This window comes from Elephas maximus, chromosome 19 (genome assembly GCF_024166365.1).
Source record: "Elephas maximus indicus isolate mEleMax1 chromosome 19, mEleMax1 primary haplotype, whole genome shotgun sequence".
Classification (NCBI taxonomy): Eukaryota; Metazoa; Chordata; class Mammalia; order Proboscidea; family Elephantidae; genus Elephas; species Elephas maximus.
The window spans coordinates 48,997,230-49,010,983 of record NC_064837.1 but is presented as its reverse complement, the minus strand read 5'-3'; the positions used below and the strand labels follow the sequence as shown (position 1 = coordinate 49,010,983).

The window sequence follows — 13,754 nt, the reverse complement described above, 5'->3', positions numbered from 1 at the left end:
TTTGTCTCTCCCCCAAGTCTCTGTTCCAATAGTTGTGATTCTTGTGAATGAGGAAAAAAAAAAAACATAACATAACGAGACAGTCCAGAGGGGCAGCGAGAGATGTCAAGGTGACCACCAGCACCTGCTAGATCATGGAGGTCACCCTGGCCATCCCCCTGCCTTCAAGCAGAAGCCCGGCCTGCCAGATAATGGAGCTCAGTCAGCCAGAGAAGGGCTGTGTCTTTTTCTGTGTCTAACACCCACAAGGATGGGAAAGTTCTTCCTAGAGTCTGTCCACAGTCGCTCCTCAATAGTCTTTAGTTTTGAGCATTTTGTACTGCCCCTTCCTTCCCAGAGTAGACTCCAGAGTTATTGTGGCCTCCCACCTCCTTCGCAGATGGACCCAGTCCAGAAAGCTGTCATCAGCCACACATTTGGGGTCCCCTCCCCTCTGAAGAAGAAGCTCTTCATTTCCTGTAACATCTGTCACCTGAGGTTCAACTCAGCGGTGAGAGGGGGTGGTGAAAGCAGGTCTGGGGAGGGGATTGGGCAGGAAAAGGGCTGGAGACTGGGGTTCCAGGGTCTCATTGGGAAGAATCAGTGGGAGGTGGGAGAGGGTGCCTGTATTTTCTATCCTGGTCACTGAAGAGATGGTCCTGGTCCTTTAACCACCCCATTCTTCTCTTTTCTTGGGATTCCTCTATCCTATTCCTCCATCCCTGCTGCCCAGCTCTAGTCCCTCTAGGATTCCCTTTCCTTATCTTATGCCTCTCTGTATGTTCTGGATCCTTCTGTAGAAGAGGAGACTACCTTTGCCCACTCTGGCTCCTGGTCTGAAACCACCTGGTATTCAGTAGAGTTCTCAGAGCACCTGAGAGCTTACAGAATGTTTGTTGTGCCCATCATCTTAGTTCTCATGACACATCTGTGAGGTATTATCATTCCCATTTTTCAGTTGAGGTAACCAAGCCTCAGTGAGGTTAAGTGACTTGCTTAAGTCCACACAGCTGGTGAACAGCAGCGCTGGGATTTGAGCCCAGGCCTGAGTACTTTCTACCACAGCCTGCCCCTAGGTAGTGGAGGAGCCTCATTTGGGCCTCCCAGGGAAGGTTTGCCTTTTGTCCAGACAACTCTGGGTTTTGGGGGAGATGCCCTCAGCAGACTTGCTGTGGTCAAAGGATCCAGGAAGGGACTTGTTGTAGGGTTAAAAACACCACAAAGTTTAACAGTAAAGCAAAAAGAAAGCTTTATTCAGCATACATTCAAAGAGGCAAAAACAGTAAATGAACAAGCATGCTGCCAGAGCCATGTCTGCCCAAATCCAAGGAAATTTCCAGAATAGACAAAAGTGGGAAAACGAACAAGTATGTTGCTAGAGCCATGTCTGCCCGAGTCCAAAGAATATTACAGAACTGGCAAAAGTGGGAAAAGGGACAAGCATGCTGCCAGAGCCATGTCTGTCTGAGTCCAAGGAGATATTACAGAATAGTCAAGAATGGGAAAATGGACAAGCATGCTGCTAGAGCCACATTGGAGGAATCTTCTTACAGAGTCATCGGTATAGGTATATATTAACATTACAAATGGACAAAACCATTGAGAGCTTCACCTTTTCACAGATCGGCTAGAAATCCTACATCTTGAATTGTCTTTCTTAATGATCATTGGTACAGGTTTCAGTAACAACAGTCGGGAGGGTCTTCATTGGTCCAACAAATCTCCCTATTCACTAAATGCTAACAGAAAAAGATAAGAGTGGAAAGTCTTTTGTGCTACGTTTTATGATTTCTTTATGTGAAAGTTTCCCTAAAAGATGTTTCCCAAGATTATCCTAGCTATTTTCTTTATACCTCAGGGCCCAGTTGGTATGTCCTTGTGAGTCCTTTTAAGTTCAGTTCCAGCTGGGTCACATTTTAGGACAGGGGATAATGGCTCCAATATTATCTCCTAAATCAGACTGCAGGGACCCAGAGGGAGGTGGGCTAGGAAGTAGCAAGCAGGGACCCTTGATCGAAGGAGGGAGGACACTGACAGGCTAGATTTTGGGGTTCCCTCCAGGCTATCAGATTACAGCAGTTATGAGAAAGATGGACAGAGAGATGACTGCTTTAGGAGAGGTACTATGCCTTCATGCTGGGCCCCTGGCACAGTGCTTAAACCAAAAACCAAAACAAACCAGTTGCCATCAAGTCGATTCTGACTCATAACGACCCTACAGAGAGCTGCCCCATAGAGTTTCCAAGGAGCGTCCAGCGGATTTGAACTACTGACCTTTTGGTTAGCAGCCGTAGCACTTAACCACTATGCCACTAGGGTTTCTAGCACAGTGCTTGGCAAACAGCAAATGCTCAATAACTATTAGTTGAAAAAATGGGCAAAGGGATGAATGTTTGGGGGTGCACATACCCCAGGGTATGAGGACTGCTCTGTTTTCTCCATTCGTTTATTTGTAAATGCGTAACTAACAGTGACTGAGCACCTACTGTAGATGCTAGGCACTTGTCATTCATGTTCCTATTTAATTCTCTTAACTCTATGTGGCCGGTATTGTCACCGCAAAGTTTACAGGTAAGGAAACTGAGGCTTAGAGAGGTGAACTGATTTGCTCAAATATATGCAGCTAGTAAGTGGCTGAGTGAGAATGTGAAGCCAGAGGCTGCTTCCCTTGGAGCTAATGTATGAGAAGGCATTCTGTCAGCGTCAGAGCCAACACATGCTGCGATGATGATGATGGCAGCCACAGAGACTCCCCCTGTGTGGCCTGAGCCCCGCCTCCCTCTGACCTGGCCCCAGGCCAGAGCTGGCACATGGATGAGGCACGTGGACTCAGTGAATGAATGGAGACACCATACCCTTCCCTCCCCAGAACCAGGCTGAAGCACATTATAAAGGCCACAAACACGCCAGAAAAGTCAAGGCTGTCGAGGCCGCCAAAAGCAAGCAGAAGCCGCAAACCCTGGCCCGGGATGGGGCAGTGGTGTCCCCAGCCCCGACTCCAGCCAGTGGGGCCCCCAGAGAGCTGCAGAGCACAGGTCAGTTCTGGACTCTTCTCCACCCTCTCCCTCTCCAAATCTGGTTTCTGATGAGTGGTTGAGATTTCTGCTTATTACTTTTGCTTGGGTTGAAGTGTTCCACACATACAGGAAAGGCACAGGTCAATGGACTTCCCCAATCAGAATATGCCCAGATCAAGAAACAGCCTGGTACCAGCACCCTAGAAGCCCCCTTGGGCTCCTTTCCAGGCACCACCCCTCCCACAGGGTAACCACGATCCTGACTTTTCTCAGCAAAGATCCGCTTCACCTGGTTTTGGTGAATCATGCAGTGTGTAGGCTTTTGCTGTTTGGCTGTTTTTGTACCTCATTATGGGTGTAAGATTCAGCCACGTTGTTGCGTATAGCTGGCTTGTTCTTTTCCATTGCTGCATCGTATCCCATCGCATGAACATACCACTATTTTTATCTGTTCTCCTGCTGATGGACATTTGGGTAGTTTCCAGTTTTATGTGGTTATGAATAGTGCTGCTGTGAAGATTCTACTACATGTCTTTTGGGTAATTCTGCTTATTGAACAATTAGCAAATAACTGTAGAATATCAGGACTACAAGGGCTTTGTGAGACCGCCTGTTCAACTTTATGATTTCAGATGGGGAAACCGAGGCCCAAAGAGGCCCAAGTCTGCCCATTGAGTTGGTGGGAGAGTTGGGTGTGGAATTTGGCACAGGTCATTCCAACACCAGGGAGCCTTCACTCTGCCATGCCACCCCCATCATGTCAGTGTTAAAGTCATGGTCTCAAGAATCCACTTGGGGCCCTGCACTCTTACTTGATGTCTCCCATCTCCCCAGCAGCCCCTGCAGCCCCTTCTCCAGGTCCCCCACTCCAATCACCACTGATTCTGGACCCCATGCCCAGGGAGCCAACCCACTCAAACCTCTTGGATGCTGCCTCCTCTTCTTCTCCTTCCTCCTGCCCACCCTGCTCCCCAGAACCTGGGCGAGAGGCCCCAGGGCCTGAGCCAGCGGCAGCTGCAGCAGGAAGCAGTGTGAATGGGGAGGGCAGGACCGAGAAGGGGCGCCTCTACTGCCCCACGTGTAAGGTGACAGTGAACTCCACCTCCCAGTTACAGGCTCACAACACAGGTACGTGCTCCCCGCCAGCCAGTGTCCGGGGGGGAGGACAGGGGCAGGGAGACTCACCCTCCCCAGGTGTGGGCAGGCTTGAGTTCCTGGGCACTTTGCTCAAGGGCCTGGCGACGCAAGTATTGTGCTCAGCTGTTCTTGAGTGGGCATTCCTGGGTCTCCTCCGTAATCCCTGGGGAGGGGGAATTGGGAAGAGAAGCCTGGGGCAGCAAGAACTGAAGGTCACTAAACCTCTGGAGGGTCACTCCAGAGACAGCAGGAGATGCCGGCTCCATCTCCCCTTAGGCCAGAACCAGGGAAGGGATGGACACTGGAGCAAAGGGGAAGCCACCCAGTCACACTACAAAGGCCCTTCTCAGGGGAGGCTGGCACAAAATGGGAGAAGCTTGGGAGAACCTTGTGGAGACACGATGAGAAATCTCACTGGGTAGAGGATGGGCATGCAGCGCAGCTGCCAGGTGTATGGGACAGCCAAGCTGTGCCAGTTTGGAGGGGGTCTCTGCGGCCCTTACTCCCCTTTTTGGGTGCTGACAGGCCGTCTTTTTCCCTCCCCCCAGGAGCTAAGCATCGGTGGATGGTGGAAGGCCAGCGAGAGGCTCCCCACAGGGGCCGGGGCCGCCCAGTGCCCCGCAGAGGGGCCGGACACAAGGCCAAGCGTGTGACAGGGGTCCGAGGGGGTCGGCAGGGCCCCAACCCCCATTTCCACTGTGCTCTCTGCCAGCTCCAGGTCAACTCAGAGACTCAACTCAAGCAGGTGAAAGAAGCGAGCTGGGACTGGAGCTGGAGGAGGGATGAGGGGTGTGCAGGCCTGGAGAGGAAGCCTGAGAGAAGATGGGGGTAGGGGCAGAGCAGAGAGGCACTGGAGGAAGAGGGGTGAGGCTAGTTGGGTGGGGACTCCTTGAGGGCAAAGACCAAGCGCCACCTCTCCTTCCCAGGGCCTACCCGGGGCGAGTACCCAGTAAGTGCGTTCAATACGTGAATTATGGGTAGAGGAAAGGTGAGGTAGAAGTCAGGATAGTTTTGGGGTCCTTGGACTTCCTCATCCTGTTCCTAGTCTGTCTGTCTTGTCTATCCATCAGCACATGAGCAGCAGGAGGCACAAAGACCGCCTGGCTGGGAAACCCCCCAAAACCTCTAGCCAGCACAGCAAGCTACAGAAGCACGCAGCGCTGGCCGTGAGTATCCTCAAGGTATCTGTCTCCAGGGTACACAGCTGGGACCTGGGTCAAAAACAGAGAGGAAGGCTCAGTTGGGGGACTTCGGGGTGAGACAGGAAGGAAGCCACCCCCTTGGGGGCTGCCTGGGCAGGCAAAGAGCTGGGGCTCAGTTTTTGGCTGTCGTGGGATCTGTCCTGAGGAATTTCCGGGGAGGTGGGCTGGGGTAGTAAACTTAGGGGCAGGAGCAAGGGGTGGGTGGGCATCTCCTGGAGACCATCTCCACTCCTCCCCCCATATTCTCCTCCCTCTGGGCAGGAAGACAGGTGGTGGAGAAAGCCCTTTGGAATGGATGTTTGGGGGTGGGAAGGAGGAGGATTTAGATTTGGAACCCTAAAAGGCACGTTTTCCCTGTGGCAAAAAGCCCAAGGATGGTGCTCAGGGACTGGTGGTATTTCTGGGGTCAGGGACTGTGTCTGTTTCTCTCCCTTCTTTGTAGTCAAAACTGGCCTTGCAGAAGCAACTCACCAAGACGCTGGCAGCCCGCTTCCTGCCCAGTCCACTCCCCACCGCGGCTGCCATCTGTGCCCTGCCAGGGCCCTTAGCCCTGCGGCCTGCCCCTACCACGGCCACTACCCTCTTCCCAGCTCCGATCCTGGGCCCAGCTCTGTTTCGTACCCCAACAGGAGCCATCCGCCCTGCCACAGGACCCATCGTCTTTGCCCCCTATTAGCCCTCCTGGGGAGGCCAGGGCTGACTTCCCTGCAACTGGTCACCCAGGCTCCTCCTCACCCCCAGAGGGCCTTTGTTTCTACACCTACAGTCTAGCAGGTCCTGCCCAAAAAGGAAGAGCTGGACTAGTTTGAAGGGCAGGAACCCCTCACTTCCTGTCTGAACTGGGGATTAAGTCAGTATCCCCTGGTCTCAAGACCATCCCCAACCTCCTAGGGGTAGTCCTGGATACCCCTGCATTTTCCAGCCCGGTTTCCGGTTTCCAGGGAGCTGACTGATAATTCTCAAAGATCTATGCAAAATCCCTGCCCCAGCCTCACGGTGCTCTCATCTAAGCCCTAAACCCATGTGCCTCTCCCCGCCTGGGGACAGTCTCTGACCTCCATTTCCATGCTGGGGAGGAGGCCCTGGATTCTCTGGAGAATCACTGGAGATGAGATTGGGTCTCAAGCTGGTCTGAGTTCAGGGCTATCTGGAACAAGGTGATCATGGGAACGTGGGGGGACTGTGGAGGAGAAAGGGAAAGCTCGAAGCCCTCTGGCCAAGCAGTGCTCAGGTGCGCCGGAGGCTGGGGCTGAAAGCTTTTGGGGGCCTCATCTGGTTTAACTGGATGGGGTTAGGACAGGGATAGGTAAGAGTGTTCTGGCCAGGCCCAGTTTGAATACAGGAAATGATCAACCCTACAAAAGCCCCCTTCTCCTGACTTTTCATTGATTCCCCCTGAATCCCAGCTTTTTTTGGGGGGAGTGCCTAGGTCACCCTCAGATTATGGACCCAGCTAACACTAAATCCCCCAAGACTCCCTAATGAAGAGCTTTTCCCTATAACTCTGTACCCGAAGCTGGTCCCAGCACTAAATTCAGCTTTCCCTCCTTCTCCCAACCAGCAACCCCAAGCCCCCATTGTGAAGCTGAGGGTTGGGACCCAATCTGATAAACTCAAGACCCATTTTCAAGCTGTTAAAGGCAGCGTTACAGACCCCATCCCACCCTAGCACTGCCCTCCTCACCCCACAATATGGGACTTTGCCAGTACCCACCTGTATCCTAGTATTTTTAGATATTTCCAATGGGAGAACAAACAGGGAGGGAAGGGAAATTTTTTGATAACAAGCAGTTGTGATTTTATTGTGTCCAATCATCAATAAATGAACTTTACACCGGAGCCTGTACGTGCCCTACCTGCCCAGCCCAAGGTCACCTGCCCCTTCTTAGCTCTCCTGTTTGGGGGAGAAAAGGCGTGTACTGGAGTTTGCCTTGCTATAGTGTTTCACCTGTGCTAGGTGTGTACATCAGAAGTATTAAGTAGGCACAAGCTGTGGGTTATAAGCTCACAACCCATACAAGTCCTGACAGGAGTCCAGTCAGCTCCCTGGAAGGTGCTATTGGTCTGCCTGTTCTGTTCAGGCATCTGAGGTAAGAAGGAAGGGCTAAAGGAGCACCTTGTCTAGCCTTCACCACGGTGGCAGGCATATAAATACAAGTAATTTATAAATAGAAGTCTAGCCATTAGCTTAAAACAACCGGGGAAGGAGTAAAGACCAGCCCCCACGGGGAAGTGGGGTAGGTGTGAAGACTGGCTGATTGGGCACTGAGTGGCCACAGTGGCAACTAAGACTGGATAGTGCACTCCTGCCCCCTGGTGGCTGAAAGGAGAGTAGAGTCCCAGCCTCCTTGGCTGGTAGGCATAGCACCTTGAAGACGAAGCAGCAAGGGGTATAGATAGTCACAGATGGCCGAAAGCCAAGGGCCTTATAAAATCAAAGAGCTGGAAAGGATCTAAAAGATCATCTAGTCAACTCCCATCACCTTATAGATGAGAAAATAAAGCCCAGAAAAAGTAAAGGCCTTACTAGGTCACCAAGCCAGCTGGTGACTCCCAGCCCAGTCATTTTTCCAATCCACCTCAACCATTGAGGCCCATCTGCTTTCCTGAGCAGGAAAAGAAACATCTGGGGGAAGGAGTTAAAACACTTCCCAGGAGGCTACCTTCTTCCAGCTAAGGGAAAGACAGGAGAAAGGTCGGGTGTCTGTTGAAGACGCTCCCTAACACCAGCATACACACGCATGTGTGCACATCCACATGCACATCTACGATGCCTAGACGTTTCCCTGGAGTCCAGGCTGCTGTCATAACTCTGCGTGTGTTGCTGGCAGGAAGTCCAGGGGCTGGGGTCCGAGTAATACGAACCAGACCCTAGACTGGGCACTTCTGAATGGTTGCTCTGCTTCTGTTTGGGGGAGGTGGGAGGGACACTGACCTACAGCTGTCCCAGGTCACAGTGAAGCAGGTATGATGAAAGCTGGACTGGAAGTGGGGTTGGGGGGAGGACTAATCTAGATTATTTGCACTTCCCAGAGCTGGGAGGGAGCAAAGGTGGCCTGAGACCCCGACAGCCCAGCTGGCTGGCCTAGTGGGGAGCTGCTCTGCTGACCTTCGGAAAGATACCTTGCCTACCCCGCTTTCCCCCCCCAGCTCATCTTCCCGAGCCCCAGAAACTGGGATGGGGCTGGAAGGGCGATGAAGTTATGGCAGCTCTTCAGCCATCCAAGGAGCCACTGCCCTTGTTCTTGCGGCTGAGAGGAAAGGCGGACTTGCTCTGGGGCTGGGTCATCTTGCTAGCCAGGTAGATGAAGGGCTCCAGGAGGGAGCGACGGTCGGCCACCGATACCTCCCACAGCTTCACCTTCTCTGACTTGGCCCAATGCTGAGCCACATCTGGGTCCACACGCCGCTGCTCCTGCAGGTCACACTTGTTGCCGAGGACCACAATGGTGACCTAGGAAAGAAGGGACAGCCAGACCTGTAGATACACTAAGGACCTCAAGAATGGGGGTGTGCCTGGTTACCAGCCAGGGATTCTAGGAGAAGGAAAGGCTGATGTCTCAAATCCAACTAGATTAGCAACCATGGATTGGCAGAGGGAAATGTTGTTTTTTCCACCCTGTTCAAATGCTGGCTTCCTCTGAGTCTCCCTCCAGGAACTCCATGTCAAGCCCTGTATCACCCATTCCTGCTTACTACTTACAGTTGGTTAGTTTCTACTTAAACTTCTGGAAGCATTCCCAGAACGCCTACAGCTTAAAGAAAAATTTTGGAGAAGAGAAGGGGCTTCATAGCTAAGAGCACAGAATCGTCATGAAAATAAGACTATTAGGACTTCATGTGTTAGCTCAGACGCCCCTTAAACTTAAGAAAAGCCTCTTTGGTTAACCTGCCTCACCATGTGGCAACCTCTAGGGGTGAAGGCACCCTCCAGTGGCCTCCACTCCTGCCCCTATCTCCTAACCCACCTCCTGGGAAATGAGTGAAAAATGGAGTCATGCCAGGCCTCCCAAAGCCAGCCCAGAGCCCACTCTCCCCACCGGGGCTCCCACCACAAGCCTAGGCCACGCACCTCCTTCTTGTCCTTTGATTTGTCAATCTCCTTCTTGAGTAGCTCTACACGCTGAAAGGACTCTCGGCTATCCGTGCTGTAGACCAGGACGTAGCCGTCAGTGCAGGAGAAGCAGTGCCGGGGCAGCTCAGCCCCATCTCGGAGTCCCCGGGTGTCATAAAAACGCACTTGTTCCCGCACACCCCGGTCTGTCTCAATGGACCCCACATAGATGTCCTCCTGTGTCTCAATCATCTCAGAACCTGGGTAAAATGAGGCGAAGGGGGGAGGGAGATGGGAAACACGAGTGATTGAGTATATCCTCATAGGCTGGCCAGACAGGGAGAGGAAGTAATGTGAGGGCTGAAGAGAGAAGGCCAGGGACTGAAAGTCTGGCGGGACTGGAGTGATTCTGGGGAACGGATGTTAACCTCATGCTAACACCATGCTGGGCAAAAGTGAGACTTGAGGGCTTTCCTCTTTATCTTGGATACTGGGCTTTCTCCCTCTGGATTCGCGGTGAGGATGTGCTTTCACTGTGGTATGACTGAGGGTTGCAACATAGGTTTTACTCTTCAGGTTGCAAAAACCCACCAAGAGCAGCTTTCAACCTCGCCTTGCTGGGGTCAAATCTCCCTCCTTATTCTTCAACCTCTTCCATCCCCACCAACACTCACCAACTACATGGTTCCCATATAGAAGCTGCTCCAGGATTGAAGTTTTGCCCACAGATGCCTGGCCACAGACGACCACCTTGCAGCTCTTCCCCATAGTTTGCCTTTGACCTTGAGAAACAGAAGCACATGGGGTGAGGTGAGGAAAGAGGATCAAAACAGAGGGTAGACATCCTGTAACAGAGAGACCAAATTCTGAACCAAATGCATAGCCTCAGGGATTCAGCACCATCCTCTACTCATATCGGGTGTACCGAACTGACCTATCCACATCCACATCTAGACAGTGAGCTGCATTTTACTCATCTTTGTTATTCTCAGTACATGACCCAGTACCTTGTCTAGCAAGTGCTCAGTAAATGTTGTGGTAAAGGGGGAGGACAGCCACTGGTTTAACCACTAGCCAAGTTCCTTTCTGTGCACAGGATGTGGAGAAGACTAGTTAATGATGGCCCCCTTCCCTGGCCCAGTTTCCTCCTTTTAACCACAAACCGATAAAATAAGCAGGAATTCTACTTTTGTGGATCTATCTTAATCCACCTCCTCCCTGGGGAAGACTGAGCAAATCAATGAGGATAATTAGCTTTCCCGTAGGATTTATCTGGACAACAATTAATTTCCTGTAAATCCCTGTCAAGTTCATGGCTATGATGAAGAACATCGGATAAATTAGGAAAGAGTGAAGGAACCTAAGGAAAAAAAGCATCGGAAAGGAGATAATTTTTGCGCAGGTGGATAATATTAAAGTCCTTGAGTTGAGATGTCCTCCAGAGAAGGCCCGAACACAGAAACCCCTTCTTAGAGAAGGCACACCAGACAAAGATTCCCCCAGAGAGCAGAGATAAGAGAGACCAGTCCCAAAGGGGGCCCTCGCAAAAACCTCTCCAGAGGAAGTTCCTGACACAGATCCCTCCAACGTGGGCCCTATATAGAGAGCTACCCAATTAAGGGATACCCCCAAAGAGACTCCCAAAGGGGTCTCCGCCACAGATTGCCCCACGAGGGGCGCCCCAGTAGGAATCATAAGCAGAGACCTGCCACCTAAAACGGCCCGGAGGCGGTAATCAATTCCTGGCGCTGAAAGTGACCGGCCTCCCAGCTTCGTACCTTCCCGGGCCCTCGCAGCTCCCCAGCCGGGCCCCTGGGAAGTGCACCGGGGCCAGACGTGGGACAGCACGGTCGCACAAACTCCCCTCTTCCTCCCGGGTCGTTCCGGGCTCGGTCTGGCCTCGCCCCCGTCGCGTGCCCCTCCCCCACGCCAGCTTCCGTCGCGCGAGACGAACTCCAGCCGCTGAGAGCGAGCGCCACCCGTACAGCGCCCCCAGAGGCCGGCGGGGGAAATGACGGTCAGGACCTGGCCTAGCTGCGCGCAGGAGCGCGCGGTTCTGGGCTCCCAAGACCCAGGACGTTGTACAGGTGTCTCTGCTGCCCAGATGTTCTCTAAAGGCTACCATAGCACAGTAACCCTTCGTTTATTCAATTATTTATTGTTTTTTGAGTTACTCTGTGCCAGGTGCAGGGCCACGTGCTGGGAAAAAAGTGCACAATTAAGACATAGTAGCTGCCCACCAGAGCTTCCCCTTCTGTAAGAGCTAGACATGTAAACCAACAATTACACTACAGCATGGTAAGTACTATTACAGAGGTGCTATAGGAGCACAGCAAACGGGCGTCTATCTTGGGGTCAGCGAGCCTTAAGGAGAACTAACTGGAAGAGATAGAATTTTTAAAAAGCTTGGAGGGAAAGGGTGTTCTGAGAGGAGGAAATATGATAGAAGTCATAGCATTTTCTGGAACTAATAATACTTGGGTTCAATATTGATAGTAGAGCCCTGAGATAATCTTTAAACCTTAAACCAAAAATAGCCCCTAAAATCTTAAAATCAAACAATAATTTAGCTTAACTAGCAAAAAAAAGTCTGCCTTGAGCAGTATGCTCTTTTAAGATCTATATAGGATTAAAGTGACGACAGCAAGTTGAAAGCTTAGATAGGAACCTTAGGGGCAGTGAATTTATGTTAATAGGGAGGATCACTCAGAAAAGGAAAGTGAGATGGTTGTACAAGCAGAAGAATGTAATCACTGTCACTGAATTGTACATGTAGAAACAGTTGAATTGGTGTATGTTTTGCACTGTATATTCTAAACAACAAAATAAATAAAGTTTAAAAAAATATATTGATCATAGAAGGGAGCCAGAAGTCAAAGGCTTTGGGTGGTAGGCAGAGATGGAACTGTATCCTTTCCACCGTTGGAAGCCATTGATAGGTTTTATGCCAGTCAAGTGACATGATCAGTTTTCAGATTCAAGGAGGTCATTTCTGGCTGAAGATGGAATATTGGAGATGACACTGGAGGACCAGTTAGGAGACTACTGCAGTATTCTAAGTTGAAAAAAATGATGAGAGCCTGAATTGTGATGGAAAGTAGATTTGGGAGATATTTGGTGAGAGAATCAATAAGATTTGGTGATAAGATGGGAGTCAGGAGTGAGAGAGAGGAGGAAATTCATGGTGTCTTCCATCTTTCTCATTTGGTGACAGAGTGAATGGTGAATCCATTCAAAGATAGGGAATTCAGGAAGCGATAAGTACAGCATTTGTTTTTCTCTGTTGTTGAGGAGTAGGGAGAAAATGGTAAGTTTACATATCTTAGTCTTGGAGAATTGTGACACATCTGAGATGTCCAGTAGGTAGTTGGATATATAGATCTAGAATTGAAAAGAGAGGCTGAAGATAGATATTTTGGGAGTCAATAACAGATGACATTAAAGTTGTACGAGTAGGTAAGTTGGCTTATAGAGATCACAAAGTGGGAAGATGGTCAAAGACAGGTCTGCCTCCTGCATTAGACTGTAACAGGGCAAGAGGTCTGACTCTGTGTGCCCTCTCAGCCTAACAGCAGGCACTTTGTAGAAGGTTATCGAATGACTGGCTAGATGAATGACCCAAAGACCACTGTACTGCCTTCTTAAACTCAATCCACACTGAACCTCTCCTATCCTTCTCTATCCAATGGTTGGTTGTAGGAAGTAGATCCTTTTAAAATTACCTTGCTTCCTTGTTATTTTTGTTCCCCTTAATTTTTGACCTCAGAAACTCCTTTCCCAATTTAATTAAAGTCCACAAATATTGGCTTGGGTGAGGGAGGGAGTTCCAAGACGATTAAGCTGTGCCCTTGTCCTCTCTGAGTTCCCAAACCAGACTGCATTCAGCAGAACAAGCGTGCTGAGCCGGAAGTTTATATGAGGGGTGGGAGCCCTGGGGACACTGTGGAGCAGGGAACCTCACCTTATAAACTCCAGGGCAGGGACTGGGGCGCCGTGCTACCCTCCTTAGGCTTAATGCTGAGATGGCAGTCTCAGGCGGTTGACATGAAAGCAGCTTCATAAAAGGGTCAGCGTCATTAGGGTGATGAACCAGTTGGTGCTTGGAGATCGGAAGGGGATGAAAGGCGCGGGGTGAAGACGCCCTGCGTTCCCCTGGCTTGGTTGGGCAGGGCTTCCAGGGACCGATGAAAGCTGGGGGACTGGGCTCAAAGTGTCTCTTCTTGCTTTTCCCAGGAGGAAGCTCTGGTTACTCTCCAAGGTCGGGAAGGTAGTATTGGGGGCTCTTACCCTCCAGACTTCTGGGTAACCCGATCCCTACCCGGCCCAGACTCCCCTGGGCCTTACAGGAGACTCTCTAGGGTTGGA

At 51.0% G+C, this 13,754-nt stretch overlaps 2 protein-coding genes across 12 annotated transcripts in view; one reads left to right on the top strand and one right to left on the bottom strand.

The window, feature by feature from the left end:
- LOC126062042 (transmembrane protein C17orf113) overlaps positions 1-7,015 on the top strand; it is a 50,944-nt gene extending 43,929 nt beyond the window's left edge. For 4 of the 10 annotated variants that reach the window (XM_049859067.1, XM_049859064.1, XM_049859065.1 and 1 more), the window contains 6 exons: positions 338-490; positions 2,849-3,014; positions 3,831-4,124; positions 4,682-4,878; positions 5,204-5,314; positions 5,778-7,015. In XM_049859067.1, coding sequence (XP_049715024.1) covers positions 338-490; positions 2,849-3,014; positions 3,831-4,124; positions 4,682-4,878; positions 5,204-5,314; positions 5,778-6,011 — 1,155 coding nt within the window. In that variant the 3' untranslated portion in view covers positions 6,012-7,015. The remainder of the gene's footprint in view (positions 1-337; positions 491-2,848; positions 3,015-3,830; positions 4,125-4,681; positions 4,879-5,203; positions 5,315-5,777) is intronic. The other 6 variants (XM_049859071.1, XM_049859070.1, XM_049859072.1 and 3 more) reach the window with 5 other exon arrangements.
- Positions 7,016-7,120: 105 nt separating this feature from the next.
- Positions 7,121-13,673, bottom strand: NKIRAS2 (NFKB inhibitor interacting Ras like 2). Of its 2 annotated transcripts, none has more exons than XM_049859080.1 (4): positions 13,351-13,673; positions 10,064-10,171; positions 9,408-9,649; positions 7,121-8,789 (listed from the first exon to the last, which is right to left on the bottom strand). In XM_049859080.1, the coding sequence occupies exons 2-4, from the start codon at positions 10,155-10,157 to the stop codon at positions 8,550-8,552; spliced, it is 576 nt and encodes a 191-aa protein (XP_049715037.1). In that variant the 5' UTR covers positions 10,158-10,171; positions 13,351-13,673; the 3' UTR covers positions 7,121-8,549. The 2 variants fall into 2 exon arrangements, with proteins under 2 accessions (XP_049715037.1, XP_049715036.1); XM_049859079.1 differs by lacking the exon at positions 13,351-13,673 and adding an exon at positions 11,168-11,306 and having other exon boundaries at positions 7,124-8,789.
- Between the last annotated feature and the right edge of the window lie 81 nt (positions 13,674-13,754).

Coding starts and splice junctions, on each gene's coding strand:
- NKIRAS2 (XM_049859080.1), bottom strand. CDS start 10,157: ATGGGGAAGAGCTGCAAGGTGGTCGTCTGTGGCCAGGCATCTGTGGGC. Junction 9,650..10,063: donor ATATGGGAACCATGTAGTTG/GTGAGTGTTGGT, acceptor CATTTTACCCAG/GTTCTGAGATGATTGAGACA. Junction 8,790..9,407: donor AATCAAAGGACAAGAAGGAG/GTGCGTGGCCTA, acceptor CTTCTTTCCTAG/GTCACCATTGTGGTCCTCGG.